We start from the raw sequence: 27,344 nt of genomic DNA, 5'->3' as shown, positions 1-27,344 counted from the left end.
GCTAGTAACATGGGTCAGGAGCAGAGCTGGATAGCAAAGCAAGAACTGTGAGTGGCAGCCTAGAGTTCTGCACTGGCCTCTCCAGAGGTCCCTTAGTCTTTGTTTTGGGATGAAAAAGCTGTGCTGGGCCATCTGCTTCTGCAAGGATGGTGTTCTTTTACTCTTTCCTTTTCCTAGAGTTGTGAAAGTAAATTTATACAAAAGCCTAGAAGGAGGAGGAGGAAAAGAAGGAGTAGGAGGAGGAGGAGGAAATACCAGTTCTTGTGTCTGAAAGGTCTCATAAACACAAAACCAAGAACAAACAAAAACCCATAATGGCAATTGCCACTGGAGTCTAAATGAAAAGAATTAGTTGGATTAAATACTTAATTGTTGACATCATTTCTGCAGGGTTGGATTAACTGAAATTACTTCAAATAATAGTAAGACATAAGAATTTTTAGTTGTGAAATACAGGCATGTGGCAAAGCTGTCTGTGTAAGGATTTAGACAACAGAGGGGAGAAAAGGGCAATTTATAACAATTGCCCGTAGCTCAGCTAGTAATATTTTACTAATTTCTTAAATTTATTTTAATTTATAAATGACATTTTACTTATTAAAAAGACATTTGTATATTTTACATTTCTTCTCTTATAAATTCTGTTAGATGCTCCTACTGATGATATAACAAAAGAGACAATTTCTTTTTAGTTTACTGCATCTTCCACACTTTTCTACTCTTCTTTTTTTTTTTTTTTTTTTTTTTTTGTCTTTCTGAGGATGAGTTGCTTTTGCTCATAGTAACCCAGGGTTCTCAGAAACAGTCTTTCATTTATTATATTACAAATATCACTATGGCTCCAAGGATGGGGCTGATTCTTCCTAATCAAGGTGTCAGCATCACGCCCTAGGGAGGGTCCTAGGCTATTTTAAACCTCTCTCCCATCAACACATACATATTCTGCTCTACCTCTGTCATCGGTCTCTCTGGATTTTGGTCTGACTCACCTATGCACCTTCCTCCAAGGCCAGCTGCAGGCCCTCCCCTCTTTCAGGGTCATGATCAACACGCAAATATCCCAGCTATGAGGGCAGTGTTGTCCTAGAAATACTGTCCCTGGACAAAGTAGAGGGTATTGGCTTCAACTTGAATTCCAGAGAATTTTTAAAATTAAAAAAAGACACATTAGCATAGTCATAGTACATTCAATTTGGTGGATATGCTTACACTAAAAACTATTCATAGATTGTCTGGTTTTGAACGTTAAGTTAACCTCCTGTGTTCAGCAGTTGGCGCCAGGGTAACTCTATGCTCTTTCATAGTCTGAGTGTCAGGTGTGGCTGCAGCTTTGCCCCCCAAATGCTCCAGAGTTGGGTGAGGTTTCTGCTTGCCCATCCTTCCTTCTTCCCTGCCCTGTGTCCTCTGTCCCCTCATGATCTTCTTACTTTTGTCTTTCCCAAGAGAAACACAGGTAGACAGTGGACAATCCACTGAGAGTCATTAAAACAAGCCTAAGTGTCCTGAAAACTCAAGACGTCCAGCACATTAACCAATCACACCCATTATGTATGTGTCCTGTGACCATTTGTAGAAGCTTGAGTTTTTTGGGGTGCTGGGAATCACCCAAATCTGATTTTTTCAAATAGCCACTTAACCTAATGTAATAATGTATTCACAAGCTAGTTGATTTTTTTACATACAATATATGCCATGAGCTGTGTCCTCTGAGCTCCTCAGATTTCCTGGGCCACTATATACGGTTTTCTCTGTCTTCCCTCAAGATGTCGCCAAATAGAGCTTATCAGCACCACGGAGAGCGCAAGTAAGCAGGCTGAGCAGCAGCAAAAGGCCAGAGGCAGAAAGCTGCTGAAGCAGCAGGAAAGCTCAGGCAGGAAAAAAAAAAAAAAATGTGCGCCAAGAGGTGGAGGTGAGCCCTGCACTGCCTTAGCCTCTTCTCTGCAGACACTTGAGCTGCATGTATTCCCTGGCTTAGGTGCTGCAGCTACCAGGAGATGAATTCACACACAGAGATCTTGTATGTAGGCCTCCTAGCAAGCATTGAGCAAAATGAAATGCAGGCATTTCACGCTCGGGTGCATACAACGGGCCCCAGAGAGACTTCTGGAAGTATGCAGTAGTGTGTAGAGAGCCTTTGTTGTACTCTGGAGCTTCAGAAATGCCTGACAGCCAACATGACAAGGGAATTGCACATGGGGTAATAACATCTGATGATGAAACTAGAAAGAAAGTAAGCTTAGATATGACCCAAAACTGTAACCCATTACAAAGATATGTGTAGCTCCCCAGGCAAGGAGACTCCTGACCAACAATTAATCTGTAGCAAATATTAAGTTTAAGAATGATTATACATTTAAACTATATTTCTTAATAAATTTCCTCACATAAATTTTGCCTAATCTATAAACCAATTTTAAACAAAATCCATCATGCCAGGCACTTTACATCTTCTTCTATTTATTGCACCATTTCTCATCCGAAACCTTTTAGCTTTAATGCTATTCCGAGGCAGACTATCTCATTAGGGTGGCAAAGATAAAGTTCTTTTTGAGATAAAGTAATTATAGTGATTGTGGGGGAAATATCATCCAAACTTCCTGGCTGCCGTAATCTCCTGGCTTCTGATTAAGACTAACAAACTGAGTGCAAAACAAAGAGATGCTAGTGTTGGATAACGCTGGCATCCCGGAGTGGGCACTGGGCTGATTGTCCATTTGTAGCTTTAATCAGAAACTAAGGTTTGAGCGGGCTTCGCTCCCGGGCAAATATTCCAAGGCAACATGTGCACGCATGTATACTCTCTCAGCTCCCAGCTGCATCTGCTCCGTCTTCCAAGGATTAGTGGAGACAATGACTTGACTCTGTAAATACCTTTTGTATATCTGAAGCTTATTTCCAATGAGGTGGGTCAGTGTCCCCTAGGACGTGGGTAGTGCTGAGTGACACTGAAAGTATATCCAGTACTCCACCCTCAGAGAAAAGGGGGCCCATTAGGACTAGTGACTCACAGCCTGCAGGGAGCCTAGAGGATCCCTCAGAACAACAGAGCTCTCTTATCAGCAGCTACTCTAACTGAAGTCACTAGTCCAGGCAAAATGTTAAAGGTCACAATGTCCCTGGGAAGGCTTTGGTTGACATGAGCAGGTCCTAGGGAAATCTTTGGAACAGTGGCATGAGTCATTTTAAATTACCCATTTAACTGCTCAAAAATACAATCAGAAACAATAGTGACACGCAGAGCAACCCCTGCTGTGCAGCCCCTGTCTCATTCCTGTTCAGCCCCAAGTGGGTAATCTTTGAAGAAGTAGTTGAAAAATTGAATGCCTGCCATGCTTTTTCAATCAGCTGTGTTCACTATTTTTCAGCAAGTACTCACATTTCTAAAGATACCTCCATCTAGTTGAAACCCTGGTCAAGGTCACTGTGAAATGAAAAGGATATTTTGATTTGGAAATGGTAGAGAACCTGGTGTGTGAGTTGATTCTCAACTCACTTGCAAGGTCATGTCAAAACCTCAGACTCCAATTTCCCTTCAGGAGAGAAATGGCTAATGTCCATCTTCCTTGCCAGTTTATTAGGGACAGCATATTTAATGTGAAGTGTAGTTTAAACTGAACTATCATGTGTAAGTGGCTCATTGCTGCTACATGCCCAGTGTACATAGCATTGGGGAGATATCAAAATTAGTAATGGGTCTCTAATGACAGCAGAATAAGTTGAGATGGCCACAAAGACATGCTGCAGGCACACAACTCTTTGCAGTAAGAGTTCTCTAGACAGGAGAAAGGAATTGTATGCTCAAAAGTAACTCTGGTGGCTAAGATGATTCAACTTTTTTCTCCTTTAACAAAACTCTTTGCATATATTCTTATGTGAACCACATGCCAATTTTTTGTAATTAGTCACCTACATATGATCCCATATTCTCTTCTTGTCATAAACAGAAAACATTGTATAAGCTGATGATTTTTTTTATGAAGAATTGGGGAAAAAACCCGAATAGTTGCCTATTATTTATGTAGGAATCATTCCCCTTGGTAAAATACAGCTCCTGCTGCATCAGTGCCAGAGTGAAGCTCACAGGCTAAGCAGCAGCTCCACTGTCCCCCACTGACTGTGTGCCTTCGCTTATGTGAACTGTCATTTCAGTCACAGAACTGAAGCAAACGATTTCCTCTGTTTCATAACAGGTACATTACATCTGAAATAGGGGTGAGGAAGAACCATCTTTAAATTATGCTGTCTCCATTTTCCTAAGTCCTTAAAAATATTTTCCATGTATGTTTAAGTGATATTTTAGTATGTAGAAAGTGGTTAAATAAAAGACTACTGATTGCTGGATTTTCTTAGTAAGCAATTTATCCTAGGAAAGGCTAGGGCTGTGGACAAAGCAGAGAAGACTTTTCACTCCTTGCTCCAGTGCTTGATAGCAGTATGATGTTGGGGTCTCACTTAACCTTATGAAGCCTATTTGTTAGACAGACTGCTTTGTAAACATATTATAGAAATCAGAGAAAATTACAGATACAGAACCCAAATAATGAAACTAGCAAACTGTTGCAACCATATCATAATCAATAAGGCTAAGATAATTCAAATATGCCAGAGAGGTTCCAAAAGGGTATGGATCTTGAAGCCAATGTATGAATAAAAGTTCAAAAATAGATGCAACATTCAACATTACCTGCTTTGTCCTGGAGACAGCATGTGAGAAGGGGCAGAGTGAGAGCTCTGGACCAACACCATCATTCCTGAGAATGGTCCTGGAGAACAGAGTGCTGGGACCTCATCTTAGAGTGCCACTCAAAGCTGCAATCCCAGCTGCCTCAGAACCAATGAGGGAAAGAGAGCTTCTGCTTTCCTGGAAGCATCTGCTAACGCCTGGGTTTTCATACCAACTCACAAATAAACATGTACACATGTAGGTAAGTCCATATTTGAATGACAGAATAATGATGATAAAGGGTTGACACTTTTAGATGTGTTTTGAATACAGTTTTAAGAATCCTTTATGCTGACACAGTCTCCCTACAACCAAAGATACATAATGTCATATCAGTAAATGGCAGTCTCCAAGTTGACAAATGTAGTATACAGAGAACTGGCATTCTGGCTTCTCCGGGGGCATTCTGGCTCCATGGCTGTTTTTCAACCAGACATCATACTGCCTGTCTGACTCTTACTGGCTGCTTATTTCATGCAGGCTCTGGTCAACATCTAGCACTAACATACTATGTGGTACCTACCATGGACACGCTGAGACAAGCTGCAGGGTTTTGCTATTGTTTATATGGGGGGGTATTTATGTTATCTAATTGCCCACACAGATCACATTTTCAAATGACAAATTACACATAAAAGTACATATTTATGATTCTCTTGATTAAAAACAAAAACATTCAGACACAATGAATCTTATCCCATAGCTTGCTAACTCTCCGGCTGGCCTCTCTATGGATCTGCCCTCCTATGCCACCTCAGATCTAACATCACATTTTATCACCTGCCTGATGTCTGTGCTTTGTGTGTGTGTGTTTGTTCCTTTGCATATAGATATCTGTGTGGCAAAAAAAGATCAAACTATTCTAACAGCTTATTAATGCATACAAAACACTCTGGGTTCAAACTCCCAGCTCTTAAGCTCTGGTTTTCATGGATCCCTTTAAGACACAGCTTCCTCAAATCAAAAAATGGGATTACTAACAGCATTTAACCTAGAGTGTTGCTATGAAATAAATGGTGCAATGCATGAGAAGGCTTAAACTGCTACTGGGCTTGCATTAAGACACGCCAGGAAGGGAGGACATCTCCACCGCTGGGAGCCATCGGGATGAGTACAAATAAAGAGGAGCAGGTAGAAGAAACACTTCTGTTGGACCCACACAGCTTGATCCTAGGCAGGAGATCTGTTCAGTGAGAACTCTAGGGAAGAGTCTGCAGCGATTGCTTCAGATGAAATGACACAGCTTTTGAGCGCATTTCATTACTTAGGTAAAATACTGCATCCCACGAGAAACTGAATCCCAATCTGAGGCAATAAGTCCATGCTTCCTCCTTTATTGGCTATTTTTCAAGGTCTTGAACAAATCCTCCATATTCTTATTGATCGGGACTTGCCCTGTCTCCTCATCGCCTGCACCTTGAACTCAGAATGGACCCTATCACTGGGGTCTCGATCTTGGTGCTTTTATGCCTGTGCTTGCGCAGCCGTGATGACCAGACATCCCAAATGCTACTGCCCAGTGTCACATCTGCATCACAATCTGCTGCTGCCACATCCAGCACAGCTCCAGGGACAGACCTGACTCCGGTAGTAAGGGAATAAAGAGAGAAAACACAGAGACCCACGGGCACACAGACAAGATGAGATCAGGTAGACTGAGCTCTCTGATGGAGAAACTGCAGGAGTTCAGACGCTCGGTATGTTAAATATATACAATCGAGCAGCTGACATGGAGGTAATTACATACAGATAAACAAGAAGGTGTGGCTGTGGTGCAAGGCTGAATCAGGGAAACAGGTTTACTTAATCAGTAGGAGCTGTCTCTGTAGGGGAACAGTCTTCAGAACAGAAATGTCTAGGGGAAAAAAATCAGTGATAGACATGTTCTGTACAAACTATCAACATCTGTACATGGACCAGAGAGAGGTTGACTATTCCTCTGAGCCTTATCCCATGGGTGGGAGATATTTGCTATTTCCTGTTGGGCTGAGGCTGCAATCCTTGACATGGCCAGCTCATGTCATCAGCACACGTTCATGCAGGACTTCACACACTCAGGCCTTCCTCCACCTCCCGTAGTCTGCCACTGAGGTACCATGAAACCTATTCAGCAGTCGCCCTTGTGTTTTATAGCGAGGCCTGGCAAGCATTTTCTCCCAATACGTACTTCAGGCTCTACAGGTCATCCTACCTGTGTCTGTGGACACAGCCACAGATGTCAGGTACGGAGGAGGTAGCCTGGGTCCCACCAAACTTTATTTATGAACAGTGGAATGATCATGGCCACACAGTGGTATTAATCTTTTTATGATTTGAAGTCATGAGAACACCTGTAGGCTGGGCTGTAGGGTGTCAAGCAGAAGACCATGGGAGAGCATGCATTGGGGCCAAGGCTCTACAGCTTTCTGCCCTGATTTTACTATTAGTAGCAGGAAACTGTAGCCTGATTGATCAACCTCAGTGCACTGTTCATACATGAGCCCTCTAGTGTGTTCTGTCATGTGTAGCCATGATGCCACTATCTGAGTCCTAATGTGGCACATTTCCAGTTCTCAAAGATGTTCTTCCATAGTCTCTTCCAGCACAGTGTGAGCCCACTACTTCTGCAAATAGGTTCAACCCAGCTTTTCTGCAGGTCTGAACTGATAAAAAAAAAGACAGACAGTGTGTGTGTGTGTGTGTGTGTGTGTGTGTGTGTGTGTGTGTGTGTGTTGTAGGGGTGGGCATAGCTGTGACCAGCTAAACTTACAGAGCAGAGAGAAACCCAGTGGGAAGGCTACATTTGACATGAAATTTGGATGTCATCAGCATTCACAGCCAGCCCTGGCTCCACAGAATCACGTTTATTAATCTGGCAGAGAGCAGTCCCTATGAGGACTCTCTCCTGCTTCCTTACCTGGGCCAAGGTGAGGGTTGCTTGTTTGCAGGTGCCACACTGAACACGGAGCTTTCCTGGCTGGATCCTGTGGCAGGGCCCTTTGCAGTAGACATAAAAGCTGTTGTAGGTGGGTTTAACTGTTGGGAGAAAGCAGAGAAAGTACCCAGTTAGTGCTGGTCCAGACTGAGCCAAGACACCCTCTGTAAAAGCCCGTTAGAGGCAAGCTGCATAACTAACTCTGCAGGAGGATTTTGTGAAATTAGGAGAATGAACGTTTCAAGGAGGAGATAACCATTTAGAAAACTTAGTTTTATGTTGAAAAGGGTCTAAGTGTCTTTTTCTTGCCAACAGCCCTGTGTCTTACTCATCAAAGTAAACAGTCTGTCGCCAAGAGCTAGGCCAGAGTATTTGCAGCCCTGGGAAATTAAATGCCATCCTCTCTGCTGAAGACAGACGAGGACAGGAAACTCTGAGACTCTGGAAAATGCAGAGGCTGCTGCCCCTGAATCCTATTTCATGCTTCTGTACACAGCAGTGAAGACTCAAGATCTTTTCCTCTCAGAATCACATCTGCACAGCCAAGCCAGCCTTTCCCTCATGATATGAGTGATCAGACCACAGTCGCTGGGTTTCTAGGAAACACTTGCCAAAAACCCTAACATATAAAATAAGAGTCCTGAACCCTGTGGAGCTTAACAGATCCTGCAGCCTGTGCAGAAGTGCAAGCTTTGCATTTTGTTAACAGTCTCTCTAGCTAGACAATTGCCATTCAAACAGAGTATTCTTAAGTGAAAACAGCGAGCATTAAAAAAAATTAATCACATTACTCAGCGATAAAAAAACAAGGAAATCATGAAATTTGCAGGTAAATGGTGGGAACTGGAAAAGATCATCCTGAGTGAGATATCCCAGAAACAGAAAGACACACAGGGTATATACTCACTCATAAGTAGATATTAGACATATAATATAGGATAAACATACTAAAATCTGGATGCCTAAGGAAGCTAATCAGGAAGGAGGACTCTGGCTAAGATGCTCAATCCCCACTCAGAAAGGCAAAGGGGATGGACATCGGAGGAGGGAGAAAACAGGGAACAGGACAGGAGCCTACCACAGAGGGCCTCTGAAAGTTTCTACCCTGCAGGGTATCTAGGCAGGTGTTGAGACTCATAGCCAAACTTTGGGCAGACTGCAGGGAATCTTATGAAAGAAGTGGAGATAGTAGGACCTGGAGAGGACAGGAGCTCCACAAGGACAGTGACATAGCCTAAAATTCTGGGCACAGGGGTCTTTTCTGAAACTGATACTCCAGCCAAAGACCACTCATAGAGATGGCCTGGAACCCCTGCACAGAGGTAGCCTATGGCAGTTCAGTATCCAAGTGGCCTCCATAGTAATGGGGACAGGGACCGTCTCTGAGAAGAACTGATTGGCCTGCTCTCTGCTCACCTCCCCCTGAGGGGGGAGCAGCCTTACCAGGCCACAGAAGAAGACAATTCAGCCACTCCTGATGAGACCTTATAGGCTAGGATCAGAGGGAAGGGGAAGAGGGCCTCCCTTATCAGTGGACTGGGAGAGGGACACGGGTGGGGAAGAGGGAGTGTGGGATTGGGAAGGAAGAAGGGAGGGAGGTACAGGGGGAATACAAAGTGAATAAACTGTAATTAATAAAAATAAAAATAATTTAAAAGATGAATACAATCAAATCATCTCTCTCAAGTGTCAACATGCTCAAAGTGCCACTCCTTAGACAAGGGAAACATTTTATGTAAATCTGATACCTTTGTGTCTGAAAAGAACTGACAAGAAGCTCTTAGGATACAATAAGAACCTTCTAAATTTTAATTTTCCCAACTTAATATTTTTAGATCATTATCTAGTTGCTGCTGGGGGTGGGAAAGAAAATTGCCGTGATGTAAACATGTGTTCATATTTTTAAATCATATTGTAAGAAGCATCTAGAAAGAATAAGCATTTCTTATGATCATGAATGAAAAGTGTTGGTCAGTGAGATGCATGCAGTTGACTAAAAACAGTACAGAGACAATGAGCAAACAGCAGAAGACCCTGCCATTTATTTACTCAGCTTTGCTAACTCTGTAGCTGATGGAACTTTGTACAATAAAATAAGGAGCATTCTGATGCATTTGCAGTATATTTTATAATGGCTGCTCCTCAGCAATGAATTCTTAGCTGCCAGTGTGAAAGGACAGACAAACTATAAATACATGTTTTTATTGATGCTAAGTATGCATTTTGACACCTCTCTGTAGCTTTAGTGCCTTTGTGGGCAAGATATCCAAGTTATGAATATTGTTCTTTTAATATAACAATATAATTATTACATGAAATATATGTAGGTCATAATTAAAACACAGAGCCCTGAGTCAATGTTACAGTAATGTTTGTAACATAATAAATGATTGTCTGAGAAAAGATCACAGGAACAGTGACAGCTCTAGCCTGTGTTAAGAACCTTATTTCTTCTTTGTTAAAACTTATCAACAATGGGAAAAACATTGAGTCCTACAATTTTCATAACCGCCTGTGAAGCTTAAACAATAAAAAATAGAGGAAGGATGGGTGAAAGAAAAGCAAAATCTTTCCAAAAGGGAGTCAGGGCATCAGTCAGGTGCACTGTGGGTACAGGAAATTGCCAATTACTCAATATTAAAAGAAATTTGGGGAACTGGAGCCTCCTAATTCCAGCATAGCGACAGCAGTGTCAGGCATTATCTCAGCTGATACTGCATCAGGAGGCACCTTCCACCTCTGCCTGCTCAGCCTTCACTAAGTCCTTGAGAGGCCAGTCACAAAATACTGCATGCCGCGCCAGTGCCCCAGAAGCCCAGTGGGATGACATGCAATTCATTACACCTTGCTACCCAGACCCGGCCGGTTAATAGCCAGTCTAAGGGAGATCAAGGGCAGGCAGTCCAGACCGGAGGACATTTCAAGCTTGTTGCCTTCATTTAGCCAAGCAGCTGGGGTTTCAGGTGCATCATGAGAGCCCCTTTTGGAGTGGCTTCCCTACCTTTCTGGCAGTGTGACACACTTTACATTGGGCAGGCTTCTTCGTGTCCTCCTGTGGCCTGGACTATGCTGGGCAGGGACGAGAACAAACCTGACAACTTCGTCAGTGTCCCCATTGGCTTGACTGATGAGCCTGCAGCTGGAACTCTGTTACAGAGTCATTACTCCGGAGACAACAGCAGGGTGACTCTGAGAAAGGCCTCAAAAGCCTTCAGCAGGGACCTGGCACCTCTAGTCACTAGGGTTCATCTCCCATCTCCACCTCATTTGGGACCTTAAATATCTTTTGCTCTCCTAATCTCTAGGTCTCTTCTTCATTAGCCAAAGTAATTGAAGTGGCTTATGCTTACAACACATCCCTCTTTTTACATAATAAGCTGAGGCCTACAGAAAATTTAAACGGCATATAAATTAGATCCCTTTGTTGTAGTTTACCAAATGGGCATTTGGGTGGGTATCCTTCATGTATCTGTACCATAGATAGAGATACATTCCTCACATACATACCTCTGACTGTACCTTACATAATTAAGTTGCAGGCAGTCAGCATCTCCATCTTTAAATCCTTCAGCATTCTGACAGGAAGGGCTTTTAAAACTCAAAGCCACAGAAGTTTTAAAATAATTTGGCTATTTTAGTATCTCTAACCATAGACTGATAAGTGAATGTTCACCACGATTTACACAACACTGCAGAACTTTGAAAGCTGTTAAGGTAGAATGTTGGGGGTTTCTCGTAGTTGGTCAAGCTCCTGGGTGTGACACCTCAGAATTCTGTGGGTCCACATGAGGCCAGATGAAACAGAGAGCACATTCTGAACTTGACCTGGCTGCGGATGCTTTCTTTTTTAATGCATCTTGTGAAACTCCATTTCTCAGGAAGGACATTTTTGGAAAAACTTAGGAATCAATGTAAAAAAAACTTAGGAATGTGTAGAGGTCAACCTACAGTAAACTAAACTGCCTATGTCTACCCTTAAGAATTCTAAAGTGTTCTTAGAATATAGAGTAATATAGAGTAATGGGCACGCTCTTTCTTCCTGTTTTAAGATTCTGTTCCTGGAGAGTCTTAAACATCTATCCTCACCATATAAGGTCTCCAAAACAACCCAAAATGTAATTCAAAAAAATTTACCCTGGGGATGCAAAGACTTTCTTGGCTTACTTAGAGAGCATGGGGTACCCAAAGCAGATGAACTGAGAAGACTTCACCCAGTGTAGTGATGGCTTTTCCCCAAGTATATAGATGGCGCCCCTTCACAGTTAACTTCCTCCAGGCTGCATATGCAGATACCTCTAGGGGAACACAGTGAGTCATGTGCATTTATGGCAGAAGTACATACAGAAGCCTGGAAGAAGTGGTTGGAGACTCCAGCAAGGGTCCACTGACCCTCCCAACACCCTCTTCTGTGAGAAAATGTCAGCAGTAAACAAATGCAATAATGACAGACTTTTACAAAGAGCCACAGTGAATGTGATGAAAACAGAGGGTGTTTTCCCCACAGACTACATTTTCAACACCTCGAGCCAAGCCACCTACAAGTTGACATAGGTATTTCATCATACACCATGAAGATTAGCTCACTTTTCAATGGTTTTACAAATAGAACATACTGCTTTCATTGAGTTTTTCTTTCTACCTCAATAGAGAAGTTAAAGTCACTGTGAGCCAAAGGCCCTTTGACATGATAAATCCTTTTGACAATTGGCTTCTACCATTCCTTTGCATTATAATTCTATCATTTTTTAATAGTTTTCCTTCTATACTTTTGTCTCAGCAACATAACTATGGACCAAGTTTTCTCTTTACTTAAATGTTTGGTTTTGTTTTTGCAAAAAATGCTGAAAACCTTAATAATGTCCATAAGTCATAAAGCCCACATTTTTTAAAATTATGTACTGAATTTGAAAGAGAGCAAGGAAGGATATATGGGAGGGTTTGGATGTAGGAAAGGGAAGGGAGAAGTGATATAATTATAATCTCAAAAGTAAAACAAAAAAGTCTATTATTTGCTTTGGTATTTATAAATCAGCATAATCCTTATGGTTGTTATTTTAATGTATTTTAGCTAACAGGCTTAAAACTTAAAAATCATTTTAATAAAACAAGTATTTATCCCACATGAACACACTAAAATATTGTATAAAACATTAAATGAAACTCTGCTGCCCTAGAGGCTTTCTTATGTCTGCCTCATCTGACACATGTGCAAATGATATGTGGCCAGGAGCTAAGTGTGGCTATGGAGAATTGAAAACTTGGTTAGGGGTTGCTCTTTTTTGTTTTGTTATCTTTGAAAGAATCTTCATTTCAAAAGCCACAGGTGGGTAGCAGCTGGCAGCACAGAAGATGATAAAAGCACGGGTGTGTCTAGCCTCGTCTCACCCCCTCACCAGGGACACACACAGATGATACAAAGGAAAGAGACTCTACCATCACACCAAGAAGTCCGACCAGTCATCTTTGCTGCTAATATGAAAACACAGTTGGAAGGAGAGAGAGAGAAAAGGGAGGTTCAGATTGGGGGCACTGGAGGAAGGAGAGAGATGGGTGGATCTTGGCTACTTAGAGCTAGAGGGACAGCAGGCTGCTCTTTCATGCTGTGCCCGACTTCTCTACCATGGACTCAGACTTGATGTGCTTCCACGCAGTCTTGCATTTCCACTGACAACCTTTACCTTTGCAATCTGACACTCAATGTCCAATTCATCCTCAGTGAAAATTCTTGCAAGAATTCTTTCTTCTGTTTTTCATAAATGCACTCTGACTGCCTAAAATAATTTCAAAGAGCACAGAAGCATCAGGCTTTGCCTTTTCGCCTCTGAATAACTGTCTTGTTCCCACATCATAGACCCAGTTTAGGTGTCACAGCACGGGACATCCTTCTTTGTCCAACTGCTCCCACATCACCTGGCCTGGCACTGGGCATTTCTGGATTCTTCTCTCTTGCCCACTTCTGACTGCAGCCTTATGGTTGTTTCTTAAATCAATACCATCTACAGAAACAGCAGCATTTATCAGCTATCCTCTGCAAGCTCCCTCAGCTTCCCACGTCCTTTGATCACATAAAGAATAGATTCGATCCTAGTCAGCCCCTGCCAGTCTCTTTCAGAATGTACCAAATGGAAAGACTTTGGTTTTTTATTTTGCCATTTTCTTTTTTTTTAATAATTTATTCACTTTTATGAAGATTATAGCCCCCTCCTTCATCTCCACCTGGTCCTGCCCTCCTTTCCTCCCCCCCCCCATACCTCTCCCTTAGTCTACTGAAAAGGGCAAGTTCTCCTCTCCTACTACCTTGGCCCTAACCTATCAAGTCTCTGCAGGACTGCCTGGATCCTCTTCTTCTTTGGCCTAGCAAGGCCACCCTGCCTTACAAGCAGGCAGCTGAGTTCATGTCAGAGACTGCCCCTGCACCCCTTACTAGGGTGTTCACTTGGAGACTGAGCTGTCTATGGGCTATGTCTGAGCAGGGGTTATGAGTCCTTTCCATGAATGGTCCTTGGTTGATCCATCAGTCTCTGCAGGTCCCCCTCAGCCCAGATATTTTTGCCTTTGTTGGTCTCCTTGTGGAGCTCCTGTCCCCTCTGAGTCCTCCTATCTACCCTCTACCCCCTTATTTGATAAGATTCCATGTACTCTTCACAAAGTTTGGCTGTGAGTCTGCTTTGATCCCCTTCTGGGTGTAGTCTTTCAGAGGACATTTGCAGTAGGCTCCCATCCTGTTCCCTCTCTTTAACCACCTCAGGTATGTATCTTGTTTGTCCTTCAGAATGAGATTTAAGCATCCTCCTTAGGATGCTTAAATGTTGTCTAGCTTCTTTAGGTGTGTAGATTTTAGTAGATTTATCCTATATAATATGGCTAATATCTGCTTATACGTGAGTGTAAACCATGTGTGTCTTTCTGCTTCTGGGTTACCTCACTCAGGATGATCTTTCCTAGCACATTTGCTCAATTATGTTCATAGCAGCTTTATTAGTAATAGCCAGAGTCTGGAAACCACCTAGATGTCCCTCAAATAGAGAATGGATACAGATATTAAGGTACATTTACACAATGGAATACCACTCAGCTATTAAAAACAAGGAAATAATGAAATTTGCAGGCAAATGCATGAAAGACTTTCTTAAGCTATGACAGGGATCCGGGCACAAATAACTGCACAGAGTCAGGGATCTTCTTCCTCTGCATCTGCCAGAAGTCCTGATGGTGTATGACTGGGTGGTAGTCCTTTACTAAAGGCTTGACCACAGATTCTGAGCATGTGTCTCATAAGCCAAGTACTAAAACTACATAACATTATCAAAAGCAGTGCTATCACTGCAGTCTAGCTTAAATCTCTGTATGTAACATGGAGAGAGAATTATTTTTCCCTATACTGACCGTAAGCTATTTGACAGCTCCAGTCTGAACAATGCACATAGAATGTGCATTTAACATGTGGTTCCATATTAAATCGAGACAGTAGTGACTTCCTAAGTTACCTCCTTTGCATAGTGTCTCAACTGGAAATCAATAGAGGATGTAGAATCCATCCACTTCAATCACATGGAAATCTCAGTGAGAAACTGCTCAGCTTGGCAGGTCAAACACAGAAGCTTCATCATTTTACTAGGACACCTTCCCTCTAGAGAATCATAGATAACACTCTCTGGAAGTCTGTTTTGTCAAAAGATAAAAGAAGCTATTCTTCCACCTTCCTACCTCATGGTACTGTGAGGTGACTGTCTCCCTGTCCTGCCACTCTGCCCCTCCTTCAAGTCCTCTGTAGACTTATGGCACTTTCTGTATGGACCACTATCCCTAGGCTCGTACTACTTCACACTTGGTGTATTTTTGTCCAATTCTTCCTAAGGATATAACTGCCCCACGTGTATTATTTCATTCCATTTTATATGGTCTAAAAACTAACAAAAGTGCCTTGAACTTTGTAAAAAGTATGTACCTGTAGGGTCAGTAAATTTTCCCATATTTTCAAGTGCTATGAAAGTTGTAGGTTTGACAGTGTGAGGGCAAACAGTAACAGAAAACATGCTGCTGTGGTTACCAAGGGCTTAGAATGTCTCCCTGCCAGACAAACTCCATAGACTAACTCATCACAATCTTCGAAATGTTAGAATATAACCCTTGAAATCAACAACACTGATACCAATAGCATTGTAGAACTGAGTTACATGATGAAAAAAAAGAGAACATAAGAGTTATTTAAATGTTAGAAAGTATTTAGTATGATTAAATGTTAATGATCAAAATCTGAGCCAGGTGTGTTGGCATATACTCATAATCTCAGCTCTTGGTGTGTGGACACAGAGGGGTCAGAAATTCAAGACCAGCTTCAACTCTCTCCCTTTTCTCCTGCAAGAGTTAAATTCTGAAGTTTAACCCTAAATGAGATTCTACTAAGGAAGACAGTAGGATGTCAATACTTTCCATTCCAACCCATCTCCACTAAGTTATTTAAGCCACCTGAATCCAACCACATCCCATGCTTTTAACAAGCCCCATTTTTAACTCCTGTGGAGTAACCAAGGGATGCTGTATTACAAACAACTTCCAATTATATAACCAGCCATCCGACACACGTGCTCCTAAAATAGGTTTAGCAATCTCTAAGGAGATTCTACCCTTAAAATGTTACAACTTTATTCTCAAGTATTTCAGCTTGGGTTTTTTAATTAAGGCATCTGAACAATAATTTCATCTGGTGAGGCAAAAACTGCTGATTAAATGTAATGCCTTCGCTTGATTTCTTTTTGGTTGTTGTTGCCAATTTATTTTTTCATTTTTCATTTTGAAAGTAATAAAGAGATCTCCCACGCCAAGATAGAACTGTAGAGTGAAGCATAATTTGAGGATTATGTTCCTGTAAATAAGGCAAAAGGCCAAGTAGAGTGCATTTTAGTTGCTTGTTCTTCCTACAAATGGGCAAGGGGTGAGTCTCAACAAAGTCATCTAGCACAGAGGCTGTTGGGATTCATGGTTAGATTAAATTCTTTACAGTGCAGATGACTCTAGTTCTTAAAGGAAATATCTGAAGCCCCAGATATGTCTATCTAGACTTACAGAGCTGGTAACTCTGAGTCAGCTACTTTAATTCTGAGCTACACCTTACCACGGTGAGCCAGTTTCCTGATCCTTTCTAGCCATCTTGTGATCCAAGAGGATAACAGCACCAGCATACAAGCTGTCGTAAAGATCTTGAAAGGAACAACAGAGGTGAAGCACAGGCTTTGTCTGACACACAAGGAGGTCCTTGCGGTTGCCTGTCCTTACTTACTGCTCTGCACATTAGAACAAATCACTCCAACACCCGAGGAAACCCTTTCCCTGGTCTTATAATCTGTATATAATATTTATATCTTTAGCCAACTCTAAGATTTAGAAATAGCTGATGTATAATTCTTTATTAGTTACTTTTATTATAGCTTCATGCCTAACCAAATTCATTATAGTTCAGTAGTAGTGGTATGGAACACAAATCATGGGCCAACCCTTAAACTTATTTACAGCTTACTGGAATCATTTTTCTTTAGGATGTGAGGGTTGTGAGTGCATTGTACTTTTTGTAGGCAAACATCCTTGTAGGCAAACACACTTAAAACGTTGAGTACATATAAAATAATGACCATTGTATTGTGGTATTAAAATGGAACTGAGGAGGATTGAAAGTAGGTTTTAAAATCCCGTTCTAATGGCCAACTTCAAATTAATGATTATCCTTTGAAAGTCAGTACAATCACCACAGCTTCATGACTGAAAAGGAAAGAGCTCCTGGGATGATGAGTGCTATCCACAGGGCAACAGTACAGGTTTGAATACTACAATTTCTAATTACAAAAAACTCATTTTCCCCATGACCAGATGATAATAACTTTGAATCAGAGCAGTTTTTAGTAACCACTATGGGGACTGACTCTACAATTATTAAAAATTGATCTTTAGCACTGGTTAGCAGATACACTTTAAGGTTAGCAATCACAAAAAACCAGCTCAGCTCCTGCTTATCACTCTCCTCATCACTAAGTTATTTGTTTTTCCTTCTTCTAAATGCTAAAGCCTTTATGGAAATTTCTGTTACCATTTTTTTAGCATTGCCATTTAACAGGGGTATGCAGGGACAGAAGTTACCAGGAGGAAGATTGAGCCTTGTTCTTACGGACTGGGTGCACATCCTTTCAAATGGCTATTGACCTAACAAATGGCAATCCATGGCAGGATTTCAGAGTCAATAGGCTTGATTTTGTTTACTTTTACAAAAGTGATCCTTTTCTTGATACTTGAGATTTATCAAAATTAATTCCTTTAAATCTCCTATTGTAAATGTTCTGAGTATTAGAGAAAGAAACCCATTAAGTAAATGAGCAATCAAATCGGCCTTAATGAGAGACTGCAGCAAGCAAGGTGTGAGCTTTCCCACTCCCCTAAACTTCATCTGATCTCATCTACAACAGACAAAATACTTAGTTTTTCATAAATATTTTAATATAATATATCCTACTTTACTAGTGTCATTAAAGAAGACTTTTAAGTTTCTGATGCTCTCAGTATCTTATTCCCTGTGCTAAATACTACAAGCCATGTAATATTAATAAAGGTTGTCTTTCCCAGTATTGATTTTGGAAGCCTTCAATATGCTAAAACATGAAAATTATTTTTCCTTAGTGACATAGTGGTTAATTATAAAAGTATGGTGATGTATGGTTTTGAGAAAAACAGGAAGTGGTTTTTGTTGGGGTTCAGAGAAAACCACATAAACCACTCAGGCATCCATCTCAGTCAGATATGGACGGTTTCTTTATTGAATGCATACCTCAAGACTGATCTCGATCAGGGATGCAGCCCAGACCTGGGAGCTTAATGGCTAAATGTTCTTCAGAGTCAGCTTGCTTATAAAGGCGAAAACTGCAGTTATCTCATACAGGGGCACGGACAGTGGAACAGGGTGGTCGGTTTTTCTGGTTATTTTGCTAACTAGACAAGCGTTTCTATCTAACCTTGAAAGTGTGCCTGGCAGCTGGGGCCAGCTGCGCTTGTGGTTGGGGAATTTCCAGGAACAAGGCCACAGTTTTTCATTGAACATAAACATAGTTTATGGTCAACCTCACCTTGCACAGAGATTCTTTTACATCAGCAACAAGGTGAGATGACGGGTAGGCCTGGAATGGCTAGTTATGATAAAGGACCAGATAGGTCTCAAGAATTTGTTTCAGGATCATGGTCTCCAGAAGTGGAAAACTGACCTTCATGGGAAAGAGTCGTGTCAACACAGGAATTCTAGGCCAGTTCTGTGCAAAGCTCCAGAGTATGGGGATGTTCCCTGTGCTGTCCAATATGGCAGCTGCTGGCCACATCTGGCTACCGAGCACCTAAACCATACCTTGTATAAATAAGGAATGAATTTTAATGCATTTAGTTGATTTAAATATAAATATCGTGCTGACCAGTGTTTATCTGAGTTTGTGAAAGAGTAGTATAAAGGAATAGATTCATTAATGTCGACTATAACTTGGTGGAGTTTTAAGTATGTAGATATTTGTTAAATAAATGTAAAAATAGTTTCTGCCCAGTAAAATAGACAATAGTGAAATACATGATCTAAGGACATTTCATTATTGACAAACAGCGAATTTCTCAGATACTCCCTGAACTGTTCATAATATTTTTATCCCTCATTAGTGGCTTAAATACAACATTTTACATGTGTTTATATTTTGCTCAGAGAGGTTTTTTTATGTTTGCAATTTGTTCTGTAACACATGCTTGTTTTGAAGGAGGGATAAGACCAATAAAGGTCTTTGAGTAAGTATGACAATTTCTCACCTTTCTCCATGCACTTCCTGCCTGCTGACACCATCTAAAGCATCCAATAGCTTCCTGTTTCTACATGGCTCCATCTCACCACTCTCATCTTAGCACATGCTTTGTAGAAGTCTTAATTGATTCTTCTATCAAATGCAATCTGATTAGGTTTTAGTTACATTTTCTCAGGTTTCTAAACCCCTTATATCATATATATAGGTATGTATATACCTATATATATATGCCAATTAATGACAGTGGTCAATATTTATGGGAAGAGATCAACAACTAGTTTTTAAATGAACAGTGCAGTATGAGAAGTCTTTTTGCTTACAAATGATGAAATCACAATAAACTGACCTTAAAATAACTTAGTCTCTGTGACAATATAATGAGGAATGTTTTGCTAGGCCCATTAAAATGACATGCAGTTGGATAATTATTTTTACAGTGTCAGGATTCTAACGCTTAAAGTTTCCCAGCTTCTGTTATTTGGCAATGCTAAATGAATGTTGTCAAAAGATTAAATAAAAATTGGTTATAAATCTTCATTTAACCACATCATGTAGGGAAGGTTACATTATAATAGCCATGCTTCTATCATCATTAAGAAAACAGAGAGTCTTATTTTAATAGTATTAAGACGATTGAAATTATTGTTTGTTTTACATAATTGTCTTTGGAACTGAGCCTTTGGTCAATCCTGAGAGCAGAGGCAAAGCTGACAATGGAGGGCAGAGAAAGCAAGGTTCTGGTCTACCAGAGGTGCTGGGCCTCCCTGACCTACTGTGGCCACCTTGCAGTAACCCATCATGCATGAAGGCTACTTTACTTTTCCAACTACATTTTCCTAACTGATTAAAGGTTCTGATTTCAGAAAATAGCCCATTTTCAACCCAGTTTGCCTGACTTTTTCAGGCAGTGACCTGCGGTTTGATCACCTGTCTAAACCATCTGGTGGCTCATTATAATCCTACAAATGGTCCCTCAAAAGCTCCATCATGCCTTTTTAATAGCAGCAGCAACAACCACACAGCCAGGGAGGCCTGATGAGTGGCTACTGCCTGACATAGCTAGTTTCTGTTGAACCAAAGACCAAAGTTGAACTGCCGTAATTTTTAATGTCAGCAAAACTTATTCTTTTGGTTTGTATGTGAATGTCAGAAAGAGGGCTTTGGGATTTTAGACCAGGACTTTAGAATAAAATCCTCAATGATTAAAAAAAAAATCACATTAAGTGTGGCTTGCAATAGTGATTGTGGCATGAACTTATGCCATGTGAAGCCTGCAGGAGATTCAGTTCTTTGGTAGTACCTAATAACTATAGACACTTAAATATTAAGAATGCACACATATGCATAGAGTATAAGTCACTAAGTACACCTCCACATACTATATTTATTTACCTAAGAAACATTGTTTACAGCAAAGCAGAACAAGTGTGAGGTATTAAAATTAAATGTGATTATTTTTCTAAAAGTAAACTCACCAATGGTGGTCTTTAAAATTGTAGTTGTTCATAGAAGTTTCTCAGACAATGATCTATTCAAATGTTTTTGTCTTTCATTTGTTTTTTTACCTAGTATAGGAATGATTTAATTTAGCTTATTTTTGTTGGCATTTTTTGTCCTGAGTTTTTGGAGCTTGTTTCATTTAAAATTTACAAAGTATTATATTTGTAATAGCAAAAGATAATTTTAAATGCAACACCACTTTCCAAAGATACTCAGAAACAAATAAAAATCTATCTATCTATCTATCTATCTATCTGTCTGTCTGTCTGTCTGTCTGTCTAACTACCTACCAAACACCTGTTTTCCTTTTCAAAAAGGTAAATCTATCTTTCTACCTACCTACCTACCTACCTACCTACAAAACACCCGTTTTCCTTTTCGGAAAGGTACAGACATGTAACCAAAAAAGAGTTTTTAAGTGAAAGAAGAAAAGGATCTAATGAAGCAAACAGCAACTAGAGAAAGTCATGGTGATGAAGCAAACAAAGGGAACTGTTTGAGAGAAAAAAAAAAAAAAAAAAAAAAAAAAAAAACAAAAACAAACAAACAAACAAAAAAACACCTGCACAATTTGCCAGTGAGCCCAGGGATAAAGATCATAGAGAAACAATGTGTATATTTGAAAAATAGAAGCTTCTGGGACTTACCTCTTTGTAATCTGCTCCAGAACACACATGTTGTGTTTCTATGTTTCTGTGTTGTACAAACACAGCAGACACCTTTGGGGTCATAAGCCACAGGCCCCTCACGGGTGTCAATGATTTGGGGTGACACTTTCTACTGCTGTCAGGTACCATTTAGTGAGCATCTACTTCCATGCCCATATGATACTGTGTTCTACAGAAGATCATGGAAAACCTAATGTTCATTTTCTTAGTTTACAGATGAAAAGTGAATTTTGGCAATGTAATTTACCTAGAGTTGCAGGGCTTCTAAAGTACCTTTCAAAGGATTTCAGCCTGGCTCTGTACAATTTCCATGTCCCTGTAGTCTCTGCCATGATCTACCCCAGCCTTTAGAGGTTAGCTGTGGGGCTTGGAGGGCAGCACAGGCTCTAGAAAGCAACATTAAAGTTTACAATTGAGATATGGCAGGAGAGGAAGTAGGAAGAGTGCAGCCAATGCAATGTTAGACTGTGGAATGATTAGATTCAGATGCTGTGTGGGCTGCCTAACAGCTGTTAGGATCCAAGAACAGGTCTTTAAGATGTTCTGAACTTCAGTTTATTCATTTAAAACAGAAATAACAATATAGGCCTCTAGAATGCCTGAGAAACATAAATACAACCAAATAGTCTTGCTTGGCATGCATGTGCAAATCTGTGGCATAAGAATGGCCAGAAATGCACCCTACTAGACCAGAGTGCATGAAGGAAAACCTTCAAAAGAAAGGTAGATAAATAACTGAATGACCAATCAATCAATCAAGAGCACATGAAGAACCAAATGCTCCTGTGTAATATGTGAGATATATTACTGTAATTCCAACAAATTCTCAGACAGCTAAGGCAGGGAAAATATGAGTTCCAGGACAGCCTGGGATACATAATGAGACTGTGTCTTAAAACAAATAAACAATCAACGACAACAACAACAGAACAACATCAAACATTCAAGTCCAAAGCAGAGGTGAACAAACCTGAGACTAGTGTTCAAAGAAGCCCAGAAGGGAGCTACAGGTAGAAAAGGCAAGGAAGGAAGAGTCTAGGGGGAATCAGGCCACACTCATCAAATGCAGAGAGTCTCCTGGAAGAATCTCCAAAGGGAGAGGACAGGCAGAGAGATATCCCATCCTCCTCTGGCTCGTTTCCCTTGCTCTTCCTTTGAAACAAGACATAGAATGTGCATGCCTCTGGACAGCAGCTACCATCCTGTGCCATTGGCTAGCTACCCATTCTCTCCTCAGCACTCATATCATGAGCAAAGAGGGAGTGGTGCTCTGACTCACCCAATGCCCCTTTAGGTGTTCTTTCCTCATCACGTCAGAGGCACTGATGACAGGTTTGCTCCTGCTGGCCCTGTTTTCTTCCCCTGCCCCAAAGGCTCTAATGCACAGATAACACATAATCTGCCTGTGTGTTCCCAGAATGTTTATTCATGAAGTGGGTGACTGCGGAACTGTTCCCCCTCTTTGTTCTGCTTGCTCACGGTGACTAGCTCCGTATCTAACATTTGCTGCTTATTGAAGGTATGGAATTGTCAGCAAAATGAAATAGACTTCATCATCATAGTGTCTATCACTTTGCATCTGTGTCATTTCTCTGACAGTAACATGGTTGATGAATAGAATTTGTTGAACTACAGAGAACAATAAGATACTGTTCTTGATGCCCTGGCCTTGACTGCTATCTGAATGCAAAGCCATCAAAGTTAAGTGAAAATGCCTTATATAGTATCAAAAGGATTTCAATCACATTGGAGTGTCCATGGCCAGTACTTCAAATAACTGGTCTCAAATTGTCAGTTAAATATCTTAGTCTCATAGACCAAAATTTTACAAAGGCTATGATTGATTGCCTAGTGATATTTTATTACCAATATAAGATGACTTTAATATATGATGTCTAAATACCAATAGCAGCAAATATGGCCACTCCTTTGCTGAGGTTACTTGATATGGCCAAAAAGAAATGAAGTTTATACATGCATAGCCCATCTCAAATGTTCACTACAGAGATGGTACCAGGGGTGGGCCTGTCACGATCATATGAACTTCCTTACCAAACACCTCCAGGCCTTCCCAGAGTGAAAGGGAGAAGGAAACAGAGCAACCTGGGCCTTTGAAGTCATGGCCTGCCATGTTGTGAGTCTTTAAGAGGACCACATGTCAAGGTATCAAGGATCTTGGAGAAGTTCTATCTAGTCAACAGCCACCAAGAAAATGGGAACCTCAGACTTTTAACAGCAGAAGTGAATTCTGCCAACAATCAGGTAGACATGGAGGAGAACCCCAAACTTCAGAAGGAAGCACAGCTTAACCACTGCATGAAGTGCAGCCTTGTGAGCCCTGAGCACAGAACCCAGGTGATTCATGTCCAGGCTCATCATCTATAGATACCAAGATTGCAAATGTGTTTTGTTGGAAGCCACCAAATCTTTGGTAATTTATTGTATAGCAAACATAATTATTATAGGTGAATTATTTTCTTAATCTCAATTAGTTTTAGTTTTGATAGAAGTGAATCATACAGGAATTACAGGAAAATTCAGCATAAGAACTCAGTGTGTTTATTTCTTTTACTACAAACTGAGATAACGGAATGATAAGATATGAGATAAGGACCCAGTCAGTTAATGGTAATAACAGTAGTGCACATTACAGGACTTGCAATCTGCTACAACACTGAGATATGCCTGTAAACAAAACAAATAGCGAAGTGGATAGTGGATTGGCTTCCCATGCCTATAGGTTGAGTAACATACCAATTTACCATCAAGCCTGGCAGCATCTATACACTCACATGTTTATGTACACTCTCTCTCACACACACATGCACACACACATATATACGTAAGAACTAGGAAAAGGCGAATTATTCGTTCATCTAAACATTTTTATTTAATATTTGTATGATATGTGTATATGCATATGCTCTTCACAGCACTCTGGATGAGGGGAGCTATTTCCTGGTCTATTTATAGTGAACCATCTTCCCCAGTGGTTGTAACTTGGGACACTTTAAGTCCTGCTGCACAGAAAGGCCCTTGGCTATGAGGAAGATTATTGTGATCAGTTTTTAAGCAAAGTGGTGAAAACATCTCTGATGTGACTTGGATCCTTGAGACTTTACAAAGTGCATGATGGATGTTGTTTTATAACTATAAATTTAGTGCTGGGGAGGCTGAAGCAGAAGAATTTAGAATTCCAGGAGCATGCGGGCTACTTAAAAGCCATCTAGCTAAAAGTACCAGCAACCAGAAAATAAAATCACATAATCAACAACAACAAGAAGAACAAAAAGCCAATAAAAAACAAAACAACAAAACCCCAACATGTTTTATTTTACACAGCAGCCTTATGGTAGTGAAGCCAGAGACTGGAGATGAGGTTGATCTATCCCTGTGAACCCTGAGTAGCATATCCTCACCTCTGCACACCCCAGAGAGCCTACCTCAGTGCCCTACACAGAGCAAATGCGTAATAAGCATGCACCAACCAAGAACTAAAGTAACCAGATCGATCCCTAATACTAAAGTTGACAGCATTAGTATCCAGTGTGTCTTCCTAGAAAGCACTTACAGCAGAGTTCAATGGAGAAGGCCAGCTGAAACTTGCCTGGGATGTAGTTATTAACTAATTTGAGAATGAGCTACTGCCTAGTAAGTGATTAAAGCCAGTATGATCTCAAAATCCGGCCAATGAAAAGATACGGCTTTACGTAAAGAAATAACCTGAAGAGTATTTAGAGTTGACAGGCAGTAAATTAAACAATCCTAATTTTACAGTTCACATCATCAGTCAGAGATATCTGTATCTATACATATAGTTATAAATGCATGTGTTTATATAATCATATGTTTGTGTATCTTATATGTATAAAGCATATATTTAGTTTTAGAAACTCCTCTTCTTTCCTCCACTGATCCCCTGTAGCTTTTGATTTGGAAGCCAGTGCTTGTAATACCTGGTTTCTGCCTTGACTCCTCACACAAACACTATACTTGGTGACTGCCAAATGGTATAATCTTCTACTTGCCCTTCCTGCCCAAGTTTTATAGGTAACAGAGTAATATCTTATTGATCAAATGACTGAAATGCCCTGATGCTTTCCCCAAACTTGGAAGCAATAAGGCTCTGGAAACAGATGACTTGACACAGTTAATCGGGTGCACAGAACAAAATGGTACGCTGCTTGGTGACAATGGTGTGGTCTAGGGTGGCTGCAAGGAGGCAGGCTGAAAGGAGCTCTCTATACTCACCTTGCAAGCCTCAGCTGGAGGCGTGGCTTGGCTGTGAAAAGCTGCTAAGCTTTATATTAGTGGTCAAAAAGGTTCTTCATCACAACCATTCCAAGAATACAAACCTCTACTGGGAAGGGGACTTTCCATCTTGTTCATTACTGTGGTGGCTTGGGTAAGAATGGCCCCCATATGCTAACACATTTTAAAACTGGGACCCCATTTGGCAGAACTGTTTGGGAAGAACTGGGAGGTGTGGCTTTGTTTGAGGAGGTGTGCCACTGGGGTGAGGTGGGGGAATTTGAGGAGTCAAAGGACACATGGCAGTCACAGGGTGCCCTCTCTCCGCCTCATAGTTGTCAATCAGTGAATCAGGATGTGAGTTATCAGCTGTCTAGCTGCGCTTTTGTTTACTTTTTTAAATTAATTAATTTATTTATTTCATCAATTACACTTCATTCATTCTGCATCCCCCCATAAGCCCCTCCCTCCTCCCCTCCCAATCCCACCCTCTCTCCTCCCTCTGCATGCATGCCACTCCCCAAGTCCACTGATAGGGGAGGTTCTCCTCTCCTTTCTAATCTTAGTCTATCAGTTCACATCAAAAGTGGCTGCATTGTCCTCTACTATGGCCTGGTAAGGCTGCTCCCCCCCAGGGGGAGGTGATCAAAGAGCAGGTCAATCAGATTATGTCAGAGGCAGTCCCTCTTCACATTACTATGTAACCCAATTGGACTCTGAACTGCCCTGGGCTACATCTGTGCAGGGGTTCTGGGTTATCTCTATGAATAGTTCTTGGTTGGAGTATGAGTCTCTGGGAAGTTCCCTATGTTCAAATTTTCTGGTTCTGTTGCTCTCCTTGTGGAGACCGTGTCCTCTCCAGCTCTTACTATTTCCCAGTTCTTACATAAAATTCCCTTCACTCTGCCCAACAGTTGCCCATTAGGCTCAGCATCTGCAAGACAAGGCTGCCCACTCTCTCCATATCTCTTCAACATAGTGCTGGAAGTCCTTGATAGAGCAATAAGACAGTTGAAGGAGACCAAGGGGATACAAATTGGAAAGGAAGAAGTCAAATTATCACTATTTGCAGATGATATGATAGTATACATGAGTGACCCCAAAAACTCTACCAGGGAACTCCTACAGCTGATAAACACCTTCAGCAAAGTGGCCGGATACAAAATTAACTCAAAAAAAATCAGTAGCCCTCCTGTATACAAAAGACAAAAGGGCTGAGAAAGAAATTAGGGAAACAACACCCTTCACAATAGCCACAAATGACATAAGGTACCTCGGAGTAACCCTAACCAAGGAAGTCAAAGACTTGTATGAAAAAAAATTCAAATCTATGAAGAAAGAATTAGAAGAAGATATGAGAAGATGGAAAGATCTCCCATGCTCATGGCTTGGCAGGATTAACATAGTAAAAATGGCCATCTTACCAAAAGCAATCTACAGATTCAACGCAATTCCCATCAAATTACCAACAC

The 27,344-nt window shown here is 40.9% G+C and overlaps 1 protein-coding gene across 4 annotated transcripts in view; it reads right to left on the bottom strand.

Annotated features, from left to right (window-relative positions):
* Window positions 1–27,344, bottom strand: part of Prkn (parkin RBR E3 ubiquitin protein ligase) — a 1,198,654-nt gene that overhangs the window by 713,282 nt on the left and 458,028 nt on the right. For all 4 annotated transcript variants that reach the window (XR_009587862.1, XM_060373144.1, XM_060373145.1 and 1 more), the window contains one exon: window positions 7,620–7,738. Coding sequence is in view for 3 of the 4 variants with exons in the window: in XM_060373144.1 (XP_060229127.1) it covers window positions 7,620–7,738 (119 nt within the window). In the remaining variant the exon portion in view is untranslated. The remainder of the gene's footprint in view (window positions 1–7,619; window positions 7,739–27,344) is intronic.

Source organism: Meriones unguiculatus, chromosome 20, assembly GCF_030254825.1.
Source record: "Meriones unguiculatus strain TT.TT164.6M chromosome 20, Bangor_MerUng_6.1, whole genome shotgun sequence".
Taxonomy (NCBI): domain Eukaryota; kingdom Metazoa; phylum Chordata; class Mammalia; order Rodentia; family Muridae; genus Meriones; species Meriones unguiculatus.
The sequence above is the reverse complement of the archived record's forward strand: the minus strand, read 5'-3'. Positions and strand labels throughout refer to the sequence as shown.